Here is an 18,108-nt window from a genome sequence, read left to right on the forward strand (position 1 = left end):
CAAAACTCTGCTGCTACCCCATATAAACAAACTATATCCATTGTTTCCATAATGCTGGCTTTCTTCTCCTTACATCCAAAAACACACTTCTTCTTTAATGCCATTGTTGAGTATTTTATAACTCCAGATGACCCTAAGTAAATTGGGTGGGTATTGCCAAAGCAAACATTGCCACTCCTGTGATAGTAAACAATCCCATAATGCACTGGACAAGAACACATTCTCATGTGTTCTACGGTATAGGTGATTAACTTTGTCTTCTTTCCTTTGGATAATTTAAAGGTTTGACTTTTGACATCTATGAGGGTCAGATCACAGCCCTGCTCGGACACAGTGGAGCGGGCAAATCCACCCTAATGAACATTCTTTGTGGCATTTGCCCTGCAACAGAAGGTCAGACATTTGATGGCTGTCATGCATTGGACATGAACTTCTTTTGTTTAAATGTGTGCATATCACTTATGTGAGCCATCCAGATTTCTTCACCTTACAAAAACAAAATATCCCTGACCTTCGATGTTTTAAACCTAGGCACAGCCACCATCTATGGCTCCCCTGTGGCAGAGATCGCGGAGGGAGCTGAGATGAAACAGCTGGTCGGTATATGCCCCCAGTTCAACATCATCTTTGATGTGCTCACCGTACAGGAACACCTGAGGATTTTTGCAGCCATCAAAGGGATTCTGCCCTCTGATATCGACGGCGAGGTAAGAAGTAGAACATCCAGTGGATGACGACAGCCAGATGCATGTTATCCTAATGAGGAAATAGATGTGAAAATAAAGAGCATTGATGTGTTCTGATCCCAAATGCATTAAGATACTCATTTAATTGCATTCATTGTTTTGAATAATGGCTGGCCGTGGTCCAGGCTCAAGTAGCTTCCTTTTTATTTTCTTCATAGGGATTTAAAAAGTTGATTTAATTCACCTAAAAAGACAAGTTGAGATAAATCTGAAGATTATGAGAAAATAAAATCACAGTGTTGAGTTCAGACTTATTTTATGAAGCACTGCAATTGATGTATTCAAATAAATAAAAAGACAGAAACTTCTCTGATTGGTCGATCACTATTTTCAAGATTATACGTACAGCGGGGAAAATAAATATTTGAAACATCAGCATTTTTATCAGTAAGAGGATTTCTAAGTGGGCTATTGACACAAAATGTCCACCAGATGTAGCCATCAAGCCAAATATTGAATTCATACAAAAAAATCAGAACATTTAAGTATACAAGTTGAGTCATAATAAGTAAAGTGAGATGACACAGGGAATAATTATTTGTCACATGAAGAGAACAAGGTGCAAAATGGCATGGAAAGCCAGGAGATCATCCTGAAATCTGTCAGTTTTGAAACAGAAACCCTGCTCCCTATCAGTATTAATTGATATCAGCTGCTTTATGTCAGTTTGTAACAAATACTTATTTTCCCCGCTGTAGTGTAGTTCTTCACTGAAACAACATTTTTGAAAAATTATTGAGTTGCATTATGGTTTGTTTTTATGAGGTTTAAGTTTCAAAAACCCTTAGTTTTACTGTGTTATTTTTTTAAGGTAAGGAAGGTTTTAAAAGATTTGGATTTGGAAAAAATTATGGATGCCCAGGCGAAGAACCTGAGTGGAGGCCAGAAGAGGAAACTGTCAGTGGCAATAGCAATTCTTGGTGACCCAAAGGTAAATGGTTTTACCGTCACAACCTCTGTTGTTGACTTCATCATTCATTTGCTTATTTATCTTCAATTTTCATCTGTTTTGATGGCTGATTTAGATTCTTCTTCTGGACGAGCCAACAGCTGGTATGGACCCAGTGTCTCGTCATCAGGTTTGGTCATTACTGAAGAGCCGTAAAGCAGGCAGAGTTACTGTACTCAGCACTCATTACATGGATGAAGCAGATATACTTGCAGGTAGTTTGTCATATTTTTTCTCCCACCTCCCTCCCACATTTCCATCAGTCATCGGTGTGTCAGTCTTACACACCTCGTGTTTTCTATATCACAGATCGTAAAGCAATCATCTCTCAAGGGCAGCTAAAATGTATTGGCTCATCTTTGTACCTGAAGACCAAGTGTGGAGTTGGTTACCATCTTAGGTCAGTTGTACATCAAGATTTTTTTTTTGTTTTGAGGAGTTTCGTTGCAAAACGAGATAAATCCATTTTTTAACATTTTTGTCAAAACATGTTTATTATTATGTTATCATGTTATTATTTTGTTTTATGGTGCTACTTAGCTGTATTTTTTAAGTTATGGAGGTTTAAATCAAAACAAACCAACTGCAGTTGCATTGAAATTAATTGGAATGCAGAACCAAAAAACGTGATTTCTAAACAATTAACAAAACGGTGGTTATCTCGTTTTGCAACGAAACTCTTCTTTTGTTTTTGTAGTGAATATTATTATTATTATACACAGGAATCAGTTTATATTGTCAGTCAAGTTTTGTTGGTGGAGGAGTATATCAGACAGGCAAATATTTGCCAGAAGTGGTTGTTCTTGTCCCTGTAAATGGTAGTTTAAAAAAATTGTAATGATAAATTTGTCCTGTTTCATGTTATCTTATGCATACAACCTCTTATTTTTTATTATTAGAAATTATTTGTTTTGTTGCATGAGAATTTTCCACTATCTATTTTTATCAAATTTACTGCTGTACATTTTAGTCTTTGTAAAGTTAATGGCGTTTGTTTTGATTGGCTAACCTCACCAAGTTGTAAACTGCATTCATTTTACTCTGTAATTATGGGCTGCCTTGTGTTAATGTGCTCATGGTGCTGATGTCACATCCATGATGGTTTCAGTTCCATAAATTTGAGAATTGTAAGAGTTTTTGTGTTGCCTTAAATGTGTCTGCCTGATGAATATAATATATTTTTTCATGATGCGTCCCCTTTTAGACTAGTATGGATAACATCTATTTATATCTGTTTTTTATGTCTATTTATAATATTTCTTTACACTGTCGCTCCATTAAAGCTGTTGTCCTAAACTGTCTGCAGGATGTCGGTGACTGAAGGTTGTGAGGTTGAGAGAGTCACATCACTGGTCAAGCAGCATGTTCCCAAGGCACAGTTGTCACGGCAGCAGGAGGCTGAGCTCACGTTCACGTTGCCTTTCGAGAGCATGGAAACTTTCCCAGGGCTTGCTTTGACTTGCCCTCATATTACCATATGCCATGCACCCACTGCCATATGTCCTGGAGAGCAGAACAGATTGTGTCATGCTCTCCTGCTGATTGAGACTCCTTTTTTTATTTAAAATTAGTCTATAGTTCTTTTTTATATGTAGTCTCTGGTGTGAAATGGTTCTAGAGCCATTTAAATTAAATTAAATGTATGAAAGATATAATTGAAAAGCTCTAAATGATTTTTTTGTCCTTTTCCTGTAATCATGATTGGCTGGAAATATGAAATTTTCATAAATACATTGGTCTGGGAATGGGACCCTGACAGAACAACTGCAATAGGATATCATCTGATATCTAACATTAAATCGAACCATTGATCTATGTTTTGATATTGAGTATCAGTTATTTTCTTAGTTAACGCATCAAATGTTTATCTAATCCGGTCTTTCCCAGGGCTTTTTGCAGAACTGGACTGTCGGCCTGACCTAGGTGTCACAAACTACGGTGTCTCGATGACAACATTAGAAGATGTATTCTTGCGTCTGGAGGCAGAGGCGGAGGTGGATCAGGCCGGTAAGAGGAACACCTGCCTGAACCTGTTCGGCTGTGCAGTCCAAGACATTAATACTGTATATGAAAAACTGGTCTTCGATCAGTGCTTAATTAATCAGCACAATAAAGTGCAATTTTTCTTAATTATCACACTTCATCCAACTAGAAGCAAAGTTTTCATCAGCCTGTAGTATTTCTTTTCACTTTAAACACAGCAGAAAGATAAAATCACAGCCAATCAGAACAGTTTTTGAAGTTTTATTATATATATATATATATATATATATATATATATATATATATAGCATAGACCATAGATATTTTGCTGTTTGTTGGGCTGTCCTCCACAACATGTCGGAAATAAAAATTAAAACCATGTGTTGTCACATTTAATAAGAATAAATCTCACATCAACATGACAAAGATTTGGCATGGCATTGTGTTACACCTGGTTAGGATACAAAAGCATTTCCTACACTTTCAATGTTTCTAATCTAGACTCTCTGTTCTTTACTGGTAGACTACAGTGTGTTTAACCATGAGAAGGTGGAAGAAGAAGGAGATGCCTCATCTCTGGATGATATAGACCAAAGGCTGCTTACTTTCTCAGACAGCAGACAGGATGCAGTAACCTCCCGTGCCCTCTGGAGGCAGCAATTCAGCACGGTGGCCTGGCTGCACATGCTTAACCTGCAGAGGGAAAAGAAGCCCATCATTTACAAGTAAACAAACTCTGACAAATGTTATGTTTTTTGCTTTGAAGTACACGCATTTACGGGTCAGTGACAAAAATGGTTTGGCAAGATGAGAAATAAAAAAAATATTTTTTAAAAACTTGTTTTAAAAGCACACATCAGGTTTGTTTCAATGCACATAGTGTATTACTGTTAATTTTATGCAATAAAAAAAACATTTGCAAGTAATCAGCCAATTTATTTTGATATTTTAACTCTTTTACATTTAATTGAACCATACAGACCAAAAATAATTAACGTCACGTCATTGACCCTTGCATGTCATTATTCCACACACATTTAATATGGTAAAATTACTGTATCGCACCTCTTGTTGGTTATTTTTAACACATATTTGAAAAACTGACGTTTTAAAATCTATTTTTTTCTCCCGTTTCATCCCCAGTGTCACCCTATATCTGGTTTTCTTGTCGGGAGTGCTTATTTTGTCTCTGGCCACAGGAAACATTCAGATTCACTCTCCCGAAAGACTGTTTTCGCCCATTTACTTGTTGCATCGCAACGAGGCTCCTCGCAAATACGCCACAAGTCTGCTTGTCCAAAATTCGACCGGTCAGTGACAGAAATCTTGAATCAACAAGTATCCTTTCAATAGAGATGTTGATGATTCAGTGCACAATGGGTAATTTGGTGAATTTGTGTGTTTAGATTCTGACCTGTCAGGGTTCATCCGTAATGTAGAGAATCAGGACATTAAGGTAGAAATGATGAGAAAACCGGATTATATGTCTTCTGCACCTGTGAGCGCCGCCATCAATGTGACGGGATCTAGTAAGGTAAGAAACCTTTAAGCATTTATCTTCCTTGGTTACTCATACATTTTCTTACCTGCCTTTGAACTGAATAAATCTTAGTTTAAAATTCTCTTTCTGTTTGGGTGATAAACAGGATCATACATACATTTTAGCATTTAACAGTACCACAGTGCACTCTCTACCCATGGCTGTTAATGTGCTCAGTAATGCCCTCCTGAGAGGCTTTAATGGCTCCGGACGCATCAAAACGTGGAGCAAGCCTTTCGACTACGTAAGTGAACTGCTTGAATATTCTTATGTCATTACATGTTTATTTCTGTTGTTGCATGTTAAACATATAAAGAACAATTGACGACCGGTCGTTGAACTTTCCGAAAATAATGCACAACCGAGGTGGTAATGCTCAGGTGGGTACAGTAATCCATTATGTCATTTATAGAGCACCTATTATCCGATTCACAATTTTACATTTCCTTTGGTGTGTAAGTGTTAATGATATGCAAAAGCTAAAAATCTCAAAGTAAACAATGACGCGAGTTATCGTTTTCAACTTAAATCTCTTTTCTTGGTCTACAACGAACACAAGGATTGTAGGCAACAGTTTACTGTTGACGTAGGCACGAAGGTCATTATCATTATTCCGACCACTTCTGACTCGCAGCCTGTAAGTTTTCATGTTTAAAAAATGTACTACTGACTAAACCATGATTTAACCACAGGTTTTGAGCAGTGCATAGTAGCGCTTGTTGTTTGGTGTTTTGACGATCACAAATGCAGATATGGTTTTAATGTTTTAGTATCCTTACCTTACCAATCTGTTATATTCTGCTCAAGCCGCACTTGCAAAGTCGATCGATCAGCTTGGGCATCTGCAATTTCGGGATCAGATTGATAAGTTAGTAAAGACGATATTACCGTATATACCCGAATATAAGACGACCCCCCATTTTCCAGACTTATTTTTGGGGAAAAATGAGATTTTGTGGAAAAAATCTGGTTTTCAACAGACAATTATTTTATTTGAAAATTCTAGTGATACTTCATTGGAAAAACATTTAAACACCATTCATTAAATATTTGGCTTTATTTGTCACAAAGTGCACTCTGTCAATCAAGTTCAGAAATGAATAACCTTTCCACAAAAATGCAATAATTATGTAGGCCCATGTATGTATGTACTGTGACGATAGATAGAAAATAACCAGCTGCTTTAAATCAAACACATCTAACCTATCGTGTTGGTGCCCTCTACTGTTTCCCCGTGATTTTTTTAAAATTTTACAAAAACCTCGTCTTATATTCGGGTTGATACGGTAACTCCTGTCAGTACTGCATTGGGAATGGATCTTTCAAACATGGTAAGGAGCATCATATTTCCGGCTGACGACAGAGGAGGTATTCAGGCCAATCACAAGGTACTGCTTAGTTGGCCAATCGCAGGACACTGCACCTTTCAGAACAATAAGCTTTGTACAAAATCAATGCATTTCAGGGAGGCATTGCATAGAAGAGCAACAATAATGTACGGTATGTTGGAACTAATGTGTTTATAACCATAAACCACGCAGACACAGTGTATTACAACAAATACACAAAATAAAGTTTTTAGCGACTTAACCCTTATATGTTGATGGGGCCATTTTATTTATTTTTGTCCTAATTTGTCCACAACTTTCTCTGTGTTTCAGCAAATGGAATGATTTTGGTGACAAATCTTATATTTACACATTTTAAGAAAATACTTTGAAGTAATTTTTCAAAAACTCAACAATATGCCATCGGCAAATTTACTACACTTTCGTGTCGTTAGTGGCCAGAAAAGGCCTGCAACTACCAGGTGTTTACAGGGATTCCGTGATTTTGACCCTTTGATTGCCAAGTTCAGATTTGGGGGAAAACACAAAATGACATTTTTCAATATAAAATGTGATTGTGGACTGGATTTTATTTCACATGCATTTATTGATGCATTTTTAGTTTATGTGCAGCATCAGATTTTATTTTTTTCTTCATCATTTATGGTTCGTGGCCATTTTTGCCCCACTGACATCCATTATAACAATGTTTTTTGATTGCAGAGGCATACTCCATATAACTCAATGTACAAGCCAGAAATTAAGCTTTGTTTTTGCACAGGCCTACCATAGGGTTAATGGTGCCACATGGTGATCAACAGTAAAAATGACACATTTTACCTCTTAGCGAAAGGAAAAACCGCCAACAATCAAGAATGCATGATTATATGGTTTCAAATTTTTTCAATAAGGGCAAAAAAAGCCATGAACAACTAATTAGGGAGAAAAAAAATCTAATGCTGCACAAAAACTAAAAATGCATCAAAGCCAATGTTTTTACTAATCTTTGACATGCCCAAGACTGTGAAGAGAGTTGGAGGAAAATCCAGTCCACAATCGCTTTTTATATTGAAAATCTGTCATTTTGTGTGTTTTTTTCCCAAATCAATGACACCACTTATAAACGTGGCAATTAAAGAGTTAAAATCATGGAGTTTTTGCAAGTATTTGGTAGTTTTGATCAGTAGATTTATGCAAAAAATTTAAAAAAATATTAATCTAATACAATTTTACAGCCGTTTAATTTAATTGCAACATGAAAGGGTAGTGAATTTGAACAATGCACAAGGGTTAATAAGTGCTCTTTAAACTTGGTGTAGTGATATGGAACTGTAATGCAGTCGACGGACCTAGTGTGCGTTTTACAGAAAAATAATCAACACCAGTCAAAGGTTTCTTAACCAATCATAACTAATCATTCAACAATCCCGTGGTATTAATTTGCATGTTACATCTGCATTTTAGCAAATCCCAGACACAACTTCCTATGTTCTGATCTACATTGAGTCAATCCTTCTGGGAATGCTGGCTGCTGGAATGTCTGCCTATTTTGCAATGGACCACACAAAAGACATAGAGGTATAGCACGCTTATAGACACGTAGAAAAATCATTTTACTTGTTGATGGTGGATATATGATTTTGGCTTCACCAGAAACATTTAATGAAATAAACACTGTGTCTTATTTATCAGCTGAAGTGTCGCTCAACCCTGAGGATCTCTGGTCTGGTTCCGTCCGCATACTGGTGCGGTCAGGCAGCTATTGATGTTCCCTTTTATTATCTCATCTTAATCTGTATGACCAGCACTCTCTTTGCTTTCCATTCCACAAACCTTCTGACCGCCCATAACGTCATGGTCGTGGTAAGACTATACATCCCGCATGCTTCAGTACAGGCTAAGATCAACCTAAAGATGCACCAAAGGAGCTGAAAACACCCTAACACATGATCTCTGGTCCAATCGCAGGCTCTTTGTGTGATCGGTTTCTCTCCAGCCATGGTTCTCTTCACATACTGTGTGTCCTTCTTGTTTGTCAAAGTCCAGAGCAACAGGGACTTCTTCTCGGTGGTCTCCATGATGGTGAGTCCTGAAGAAACTCTCATGCAACCTTATAACTTTTTTAGGAGCATTTAAGAAAAAAATGTTTTCTTTGTTTATGCTTTCACAGATTTGTATACTTTCTGCATCCATAGTCCAGTTGGCTCTTGTGAACCAAGACGAAGGTCTGGCTCAAATCCTGCACAATGCGTTGTGTTTCCTCAGTCCACTTTACCCTCTTATGGGCTGCCTTACATGCATTACCGTGGTAATACTTTGTCTCGCTGGAATCTGTTTAGAAGTGGAAGTACTAACTTATTGTGAAGCATATATTGAGGAATCCAGTTTGCTCTTTTCAGGCCACCTTCCTTCAGTCTACGCATGAGGTGGATTTCCTGTGGACGAACCTCTTCATCTCTGTAATCGCTGTGAGTTAAATATCACTTAATCTTAATGTTAGAATCACACATTTTTGTACGCTAAATCTTTGTGATGGTCTCCATAGCCGTACATCCAGTGTATTTTGCTGATCATCATTCTGAGATGGTTGGAGATGACTTATGGAGGGAAGACCATGAAGAACGACCAGCTATGCAGGTCTGACTTTTTGACACTTCCTATTTAACCCTAATAAGTCCCTTGGGGTCAATCTTACCCCCAAGCCACTTTTCTTTAGTTTAAAACCATGGTTCCCTTCTTCTCCGTGGAATAAGATTTTGTGACTTTTCTAGACTATCGGTCAATATTCATATAAAAATCCTGGGCTTGATTCGGTCGTTCTAAAGATGTGTAAAAAAAATTACCAAAAGAGGCCCTTTGGGGGTAAAAATGACACCAATTGAAATGAACGGGAAATGCAAAAAATCATTTTTTTATTTGTCAAAAAAAAGCAATATATCTCGAATAAATCAGAAAAGTAGGCCTGGTCTTAGAGCACAAATGCAATATAGAAAAGACATGCTGAATCACACACACAAACACAAAAGTATGATTGCCACAGAGAGCATTTTTTACAGAATTTGGCAAAAAACAGCCACAGATGTAAAACAAAGATGTAAATTGGTGGGCTCTATTGCTCTCTCTCTCACACACACACACACACACACACACACACACACACACACACGCGCACACGCGCACACGCACACACACACACACACGCGCGCATGCACACAAACACACACACACACATGCACAAAGTCACAGTAAAACCTGCACACATAAAGACGTGTACGCATACACACACACTTAAATTCAGTCAAATTTCTGTGGCATTTTTTTAAAACAGACATTTTCAAATGCATCAAAAACTACAAAAAAATTACTATTTGAAATAATATTTATTTTTAATGTCCTTTCTGATGTTTATAAACATAAATTCACAAAATGTATCACTAAAGTAGTGATTTGAGCAGTTGGCCACATCCAGTAAAATGAATGGGTCTATGTGGGCCTCTGCTGGTCAAAATGATTTATTTCGTAAACGGTAATTCTTTTATGAACACCAGATGACCCAATTTAACACATAACATCTGGATCAATATATAAAAACAATTTAAATCAAATTTAGATTATCATTTATGTAAATATTTGAATATGTAAATAATGTAGATATTTTTTTTATAGGCAAGCTAATGGTGTAGTTGAGGAATTTAATGGTAAATGGGTACAAAAGTACTTCATATCTCCCAAAACACAGCATTAATATACAGATGGGAAGTAAACAAAAAAAATCAATATTATTTGTATCATTAAAAATTTATATTTTTTTTAATCACTCTTTTAAATTCTGGGGTATACAGGAAAATCGGAGCTTATGAGGGTTAAGTAACAAATTAAATAAAAAATCAGTCATTTCAGACACTTCCTTGTGAATTTCTGTGTTCATCACTATAAATAACAAAAATAAGTCTGTGATGATCTTCAACATCATCCCATTGTCATCTTCATTACAAAGATGATAGAGCCCTAAAGATTTTTTTATTATAAGTCCTGATAGAGACGAATTGTTTAATATATTAATCTGGATAACAGAAGGTTAGCAGGCAACTTAGGTCTGTCTTACTTTTGCCTACTAAAGGATTTCCTCAAAAACAAAGGACAAAGTTCAGAAGAACCCAGACGAGAACGTAAGCGAGGATGAGGATGTGCAAGTGGAGAAAGCCAGAGTCAAGGAGGCGTTGACCTGTCAATGCTGTGAGGAAGTATGTTGCTTTTTATCTTTGTTTCTCTCCCCCTTTCATGTCACTTGGTTATCTTAAATATTAAAAATGGACTGACAAAAAATGTACAGAAACCAGTGGTGGTGGTGAGCGAGCTGAGGAAGCAGTACAAAGGAAAGAGAGAAGGCTTCTCGCTCACCAAGAGAAGACAAGTTGCCACCAAGAACGTCTCTTTTTGCGTTCGCAAAGGTAGAATCCGCCTCTGATTGGCTCTTAAGAATGATGTCAGAGAGCACAATCAAGCATTTTTAAAAATTGCATCCATTTTCAGGTGAGGTTTTGGGTTTGTTGGGTCCAAACGGAGCTGGAAAGAGCACCATCATGCATTTGCTGTCCGGAGACCTGGAGCCTACTGCTGGACAGGTTTGCGCTTTTAATATATACTGAACTTGGGGGTTCGTGGTGTGCTGACTGTGTACTACAAAATAGTATTTCTCCTTGTTTTTTAGATCTTGATGGGGGATTATGGCACAGACTTTCAGCCAACAGAAAACCCCCTGGAGCATGTAGGTTACTGTCCTCAAGTGAACCCTCTGTGGCCTAGAATCACCCTTCAGGAACACCTGGAGATCTATGCTGCCATCAAGGGGCTACATGAACACGATATCCCAAACATCATTAAGCGGTACCTGTCTAGGGTTTCTTTTATGGGGACAAAATATTGTAGATAAATTACTTATAATTTTCAGTTGTGAGTTGACAATGCTCATCTTTCAACTCTTCTCAGTGTTGTGAAGGCTCTAGAGCTGAAGGATCATCTTCATAAACAGACCAAAAACTTGTCTGCAGGACTAAAGAGGAAGGTAAGCCAAAATGACTTTCTTACTTTGTATTTTTGTCTTGTCTAAAAAAAAATTAAGATTTTTAAAGTATTTTCTTGATGAGCAAAATGACCTAGGAAAATAAGTCTAGTTTTTAGACAAAAATATAAACTTTTAAGTAAATTAATGCGTAAAACAAGAAAAAAATCTGCCAATGGAATAAGAAATTTTTTCTTGAAATAAGTTTACATTTTTTTCATAAACACTTAATTCAAGAAAGTTTTTCTTATTCCATTGGCAGACTTTTTTGCTCGTTTTAAGCACAAATTCTCTTACATTGTATATATTTTATATCAAATTTAGTCTATATTCAGTGTCAGTACACGGCAAAAAATGACGTTCTTACTTAGTATTTTTGTCTTGTTTTAGTACAAATATCAAAAAATTCAAAGATCAAGATGTATTTTCTTGATGAGCAAAATGACCTGAGAAAAAAGGTTTTGTTTTTAGATAAAAAATACCTAATTTACTTGAATGTTTTCTTATAACTAGCAAAAAAGTTTTTTTGTTTGTTTTGTTTTGTTTTATGCAAATTCACTTAAAGGAATAGTATGTAAGAAATTTACAACCCCAAAACAGAAAAAGTTGGGACACAGTAGAAATTGTGAGTAAAAAAGGAATGGACTAATTTACAAATCTCATAAACTTATATTTTATTCACAGTAGAATATATATAACATATCAAATGTTGAAAGTAAGATATTTTGAAATGTCATGCCAAATATTGGCTCATTTTGGATTTCATGAGAGCTACACATTCCAAAAAAAGTTGGGACAGGTAGCAATAAGAGGCCAGAAAATTTAAATATACATATAAGGAACAGTTGAAAGACCAATTTGCAACTTATTAGGTCAATTGGCAACATGATTGGGTATAAAAAAAATCTCTCAGAGTGGCAGTGTCTCTCAGAGGTCAAGATGGGCAGAGAATCACCAATGCTGCAGCGAAAAATAGTTTTCTGAGTTTCTCAGAGAAAATTGCAATGAGATTGAAGTTATCATCATCTACAGTGCATAATACCATTCAAAAATTCAGAGAATCTGGAACAATCTCTGTGCGTAAGGGTCAAGACCGGAAAACCATACCGGATGCCCGTGATCTTCGGGCTCTTAGACAGCACTGCATCACATACAAGAATGCTACTGTAATGGAAATCACAACATGGACTCAGGAATACTTCTAGAAAACATTGTCAGTGAACACAATCCACCTTGTCATTCGCTGTTGCCAGCTAAAACTCTGTAGGTCAAAAAAGAAGCCATATCTAAACATGATCCAGAAGCGCAGGCGTTTTCTCTGGGCAACGCTCATTTAAAATGGACTTTGGCAAAGTGGAAAACTGTTCTGTGGTCCAACAAATCAAAATTTGAAGTTCTTTTTGAAAAACTGGGATGCCATTTCATCCGGACTAAAGAGGACAATGACAACCCAAGTTGTTATTAGCGCTCAGTTCAGAAGCCTGCATCTCTGATGGTTTGGGGTTGCATGAGTACGTGTGGCATGGGCAGTTTACACATCTGGAAAGGCACCATCAATGCTGAAAGGTTTATCCAAGTTCTAGATACATATGATCCCATTCAGACGTCGTCTCTTTCAGGGAAGACCTTGCATTTTCCAACATGACAAATGCCAGACCACATACTGCATCAATTACAACATCAAGACTGCGTAGAAGAAGGATCTGAGTACTGAAATGGCCAGCCTGCAGTCCAGATCTTTCACCCATAGAAAAGATTTGGTGCATCATAAAGAGGAAGATGCGACAAAAAAGACCAAAGACAGTTGAGCAACTAGAAGCCTGTATTAGACAAGAATGGTACAACATTCCTATTCCTAAACATTGGTCCTCCTCCAGCTGTTTCTTATATGTACATTTAACTTTTATGGCTTCTTATTGCTACCTGTCCCAACTTCTTTTGGAATGTGTAGCACTCATGAAATCATAAATGAGCCAATATTTGGCATGACATTTCAAGATATCTCACTTTCAACATTTGATATGTTATCTATATTCTACTGTGAATAAAATATAAGTTTATGAGATTTGTAAATTATTCCATTCCTTTTTTACTCACAATTTCTACTGTGTCCCAACTTTTTCTGTTTTGGGGTTGTATATTAATTAATCATAAAATGTGCCTGATATGTCACTAGACATTAAGAAATAATTTTCATTTCAAATATTTATTTCACTGACAACAGTAGTCCGGCCAGGATATTGTCATTTAAAAATTTGTAGATATTTGTTCTTAAAACAAGACAGAAATACTAAGAAAGAGAGTATTTTTTTGCAGTGTATGACAGCTTGACCTAATATTGCTTTGGATTAATCAAGACTTTGCCATAAGCTTCGATTTTTCTCTTGTTTTCATACTAGCTGTGCTTCGCACTAAGCATGCTGGGAAATCCTCAAATAGTTCTATTGGACGAGCCGTCTACAGGGATGGATCCCAAATCAAAGCAACGCATGTGGTAAAATTTGCTATAGTACTGGCCACAACTTTTCAATGTTTTAGTTTTTGTATCACAAATAAATGGAGGTGTACATGTATGTTAAGAGTTTGGTTCCAAAACGCGATAAACGGCATTAAAAAAATTTTTTACCACCAAAATCAGTATTGTATCAGGTCATTATTAAAAAGTAAATTCTTAATTTTACGCAAAATACAATACAATTTTTTTTACCCAAATTACTCAAAATGGATTTATTGCGTTTTGGAACCAAACTCTTCATATGTTTTACTATTTTATAAGATCTTTGTACAAATATCACAGTCGCTACAGAAGTTGAAATTGTTGGTTTCTTTTCTGATAGGAGGGCGATCCGTGCCGCCTTTAAGAACAAGCAACGAGGGGCACTTTTGACCACCCATTACATGGAGGAGGCAGAGGCTGTGTGTGACCGTGTGGCTATCATGGTTTCAGGTCAACTACGGTAAGAAGTTATTTGGTGGCTAGATTTGGTGCGTGCAGGTAAACCAAACAGGGATGTGAAATGTTGGGTTGTATTGCAGGTGTATTGGTTCCATTCAGCACCTGAAGGGGAAGTTTGGGAGAGGTTACAGCCTAGAGATAAATCTCAGGGAGGAGCTCACAGGTCTTCAGCAAGCTGATCTGTTGCACAAAGAGATACTGAAGATATTTCCCCATGCTGCTCGTCAGGACAGGTGAGGCATTGGCAGATTTACTTGGATTGTTTTATGCACAGATTCACTTAAATTTGATATTTTTGTCTAAAAACTATACTTATTTTCTTAGGTTAAAATGCATCGATTTGTGCTAATTTTAGATATTTGTACTTAAAACAAGACAAAAATATTGAGTAAGAAAGTGTAACAGCTTGGTTCCCAGTTTTAAAAAAATCTGTCATTCACCTCCATCTCTCATTGGCTATTGTGAAAGTACTGACATAATCATCCTGATTTAAAATCCTAAAAATCAAAAATGTTTTATATGATCAGGGTGGCCTACATAACCAGATAGTCTAAGCCAGGGGTAGCCAACGTCGGTCCTGGAGTGCCGACGTCCTACAGATTTTAGCTCCAACCCTGATATTTATTAAAAAAAAGGGAATATCCCGCACACTATTAGCTTGCAAAATATAAAAAATGTTTATTGCGACGTTTCGATCATAAGATCTTCCTCAGGCATATAAATCCTGTAGTGTGAGCCTGGCTTTAAAGGAAAACCGTTTTTCAATATTTTACTATGTTCTTACCTCAACTTAGACAAATTAATATATACCTATCTTTTTGAATGCATGCACTTAATCTTTTTACAGCGCGTCGTTAATGTGTTAGCATTTAGCCTAGCCCCATTCATTCCTTAGGATTTAAACAGGGATTAAATTAGAAGCCGCCAAACACTTCCACGTTTTCCCTATTTAAAGACTGTTGCATGAGTTATTATACAAGTAAGTATGGTGGCACAAAATAAAAACGTGGCGCTTTTTTAAGCGGATAAAAAATGAGAACTATATTGTATGGCGGAAGAGCACTTAGTTTGCAGCATTTTGACCTTGGCGCGCAGTAACATCATCACTCCTGACTTCTACCCCTCGCGCTCAAACTTTCGTCAATATTACTGCGCCTGTAACTCATAAATTCATCCCTGTTTGATCCTAAGGAATGAATGGGGCTAAGCTAAATGCTAACACATTCATGACGCGCTATACAAAGATTAAGTGCACACATTGAAAAAAGATAAGTAAGTAATAATTTGTCTAAATTGAGGTAAGAACATAGTAAAATATTGAAAAACGCTGGTGTTTTCCTTTAAAAGAAGCATTGCTAATATGTCTTGGATTTTTGCAGTTTTGCCACCCTGATGGTGTATAAAATCCCAATGGAAGATGTGAAGTCACTAGCCAAGGCTTTTTCCCAGCTAGAGAGTGGTAAGAAGTAAATCATGTAATTTAACAAGTACTTCCTGGTTCTTGTATGTGTTAACTTAATCAGCTAACAAGTTGTTTTTTTGCCTTTCAGCTAAACAAAACTTTAACTTTGAAGAGTACAACTTCTCCCAGTCAACTCTTGAACAAGTATGTGTGCCGTCATGGTTTCTTAATATAGTCATAAAAAATTGTCTTTATATTTCTCCATGAAAAATGTACAAAGTAGACTAACTTGAAAATAAAACATGAAAAAAACTGATTTATCAGAGAAATATTAAGATGTGGAGTTTTTGTCGTGTTAGATCTTATTTTTTATCTCATTCATTCTTAATGTCGAGATGAGTATCAGACTTATCTACATATCTTTTACTTATCTCATCTTCACGTCAGTCTAGCTCATTTACAGTTAATCGGGTAAGATAAAGTACATTTTTTTGCAGGTTTTCATGGAGTTCGCAAAAGAGCAAGAGAATGAGGAAGAAGAGGTGGGCTCTCTCAGCACAACCTTTCAATGGCAGAGGCTGAGACAGGATGGCTCAGTGTCCATCAATCACGCAGACAGCGTAGTACACCAGCTATGAGCCTGTTCCTGAACCGATGTGCCCTCTTCTGTCTGCATGTGCCGTCTATTGCCTTAAAAACCTTAAGCCGATGGTCACAGCCGACTGGACCTTGGAAACGTGTCCACTTTTACACATCCAGAACGAGTGTGGGCCGGCCACAATACTAATGTTGGCCCTAGTCCTGGCACATACTGGGGTCCGATGCATGACTCGTGCGTCAATGACTTTTAAAAAAAGAGATTTCATTTTTAATCTCTCACCGAGAGAGCATTTTAACATGTACATTGTGTTCACAAGTATCAAGCTCGCCGTCCTCCACATACACCACTGGAAAACGAATTGCATGGAGCGGGTTCCACATTAGCAAAACGGTACCAAAGTCTCACGTCGATGTCAAAAGGTGGCTTTGGTGCCTGTAGCATGGATATAAACTTTCATCTATGTGTGTTCCAGCTATATAATGCATAATGTTAATATAAAAAACAAACTTTCAGACAGGAGAATCTCATTTCGGCTGTTGCTAGTGCTCAACAGCACTGACGCTGAGGTTTACCAGCATGCATGCGGTGGGCGGCTCTTGTTCCTTATACCCTCTTTTGGGAGAAGCAGTCCTGCAGGTGCGTGAAAGCCTTCTGTCTTTGCTTTAAGTTTTTAAAGACTCACCAAACACGTTTCTGACTTTCACACACAGCTCTCCAAAGAAACACAGGGCTAAGCACTCGCATTGATAAAGCCAGTCACGTCATTTGGTGGCCTTCTTTTAGAAACCAATTTTTAAAATCAGTAGCTTAAGAATGTAGTTCACACAGTCTGCACTGATCCATGTAGCACTCCGATTTAGTCACATATGGCTGAGAAGTGTTTATATTTATGTTTTATTATTATTTAAAGAAATGTACCAATGAAGGCAGATACTGTAGTGCTTTTGGGACATTGAGCCTTGGATGTACTATGGTATTTTTGGTAAAGGTTTTTAAACTGTCCGGTGTAGCACAGAGATTTTGTGCATCAGAAACACAATTGTTTATATTGCGTTTGATTTGTTTGTTTGGTCGTAGCTCATAGGGGCGTTGTGACCATAGGGGAAATAAGCTACCGTCCTTTTAATATGTACATTTTATGTTTTATGGTTTTTCTGTTCGATGTAAAATAACAAGATCTCTTTGATGAACCAATAATAAAAACTCTTAAAATTCAGTTTATCTGGATATCTTTTGGTTTATTTCAATATATGATTTTACTGATTTGTATTAACCCTTTACAAATCAATCTAAAATGATACACTGCAAAAAATGATTTTCAAGAAAAAAAAATCTTAGTATTTTTGTCTTGTTTTCAGTAAAAATATCTAGATATTCTTAAATTGAAATGCTTTTTCTTGATGAGCAAAACCACCCAAGAAAATAAGTCTAGTTTTTAAACCAAAAATATCAAACTTAAGTGATTTTGTGCATAAAACAAGCAAAACAAATCTGCCAATGGGGTAAGCAAAAAAATCTTGAACATTTTTTAACACTAAATT

At 36.8% G+C, this 18,108-nt stretch overlaps 1 protein-coding gene across 2 annotated transcripts in view; it reads left to right on the forward strand.

Annotated features, from left to right (window-relative positions):
• Window positions 1-17,783, forward strand: part of abca5 (ATP-binding cassette, sub-family A (ABC1), member 5) — a 28,003-nt gene extending 10,220 nt beyond the window's left edge. The window contains exons 12-39 of one of the 2 annotated variants that reach the window (XM_073867139.1): window positions 283-393; window positions 532-707; window positions 1,558-1,677; window positions 1,772-1,910; window positions 2,005-2,095; window positions 3,002-3,132; window positions 3,574-3,702; window positions 4,202-4,403; window positions 4,822-4,988; window positions 5,085-5,212; window positions 5,325-5,462; window positions 8,011-8,124; window positions 8,239-8,409; window positions 8,515-8,628; window positions 8,717-8,854; window positions 8,946-9,014; window positions 9,092-9,183; window positions 10,667-10,790; window positions 10,880-10,997; window positions 11,080-11,171; window positions 11,258-11,433; window positions 11,536-11,611; window positions 14,008-14,102; window positions 14,446-14,565; window positions 14,645-14,797; window positions 15,944-16,023; window positions 16,115-16,170; window positions 16,464-17,783. In XM_073867139.1, the coding sequence (XP_073723240.1) occupies window positions 283-393; window positions 532-707; window positions 1,558-1,677; window positions 1,772-1,910; window positions 2,005-2,095; window positions 3,002-3,132; window positions 3,574-3,702; window positions 4,202-4,403; window positions 4,822-4,988; window positions 5,085-5,212; window positions 5,325-5,462; window positions 8,011-8,124; window positions 8,239-8,409; window positions 8,515-8,628; window positions 8,717-8,854; window positions 8,946-9,014; window positions 9,092-9,183; window positions 10,667-10,790; window positions 10,880-10,997; window positions 11,080-11,171; window positions 11,258-11,433; window positions 11,536-11,611; window positions 14,008-14,102; window positions 14,446-14,565; window positions 14,645-14,797; window positions 15,944-16,023; window positions 16,115-16,170; window positions 16,464-16,604 (3,461 nt within the window). In that variant the 3' untranslated portion in view covers window positions 16,605-17,783. The remainder of the gene's footprint in view (window positions 1-282; window positions 394-531; window positions 708-1,557; window positions 1,678-1,771; window positions 1,911-2,004; window positions 2,096-3,001; window positions 3,133-3,573; window positions 3,703-4,201; window positions 4,404-4,821; window positions 4,989-5,084; window positions 5,213-5,324; window positions 5,463-8,010; window positions 8,125-8,238; window positions 8,410-8,514; window positions 8,629-8,716; window positions 8,855-8,945; window positions 9,015-9,091; window positions 9,184-10,666; window positions 10,791-10,879; window positions 10,998-11,079; window positions 11,172-11,257; window positions 11,434-11,535; window positions 11,612-14,007; window positions 14,103-14,445; window positions 14,566-14,644; window positions 14,798-15,943; window positions 16,024-16,114; window positions 16,171-16,463) is intronic. The other variant, XM_073867140.1, reaches the window with a different exon arrangement.
• The last annotated feature ends 325 nt before the right edge of the window (window positions 17,784-18,108 follow it).

Source organism: Misgurnus anguillicaudatus, chromosome 4 (assembly GCF_027580225.2).
Source record: "Misgurnus anguillicaudatus chromosome 4, ASM2758022v2, whole genome shotgun sequence".
In the NCBI taxonomy this organism is placed as follows: Eukaryota; Metazoa; Chordata; class Actinopteri; order Cypriniformes; family Cobitidae; genus Misgurnus; species Misgurnus anguillicaudatus.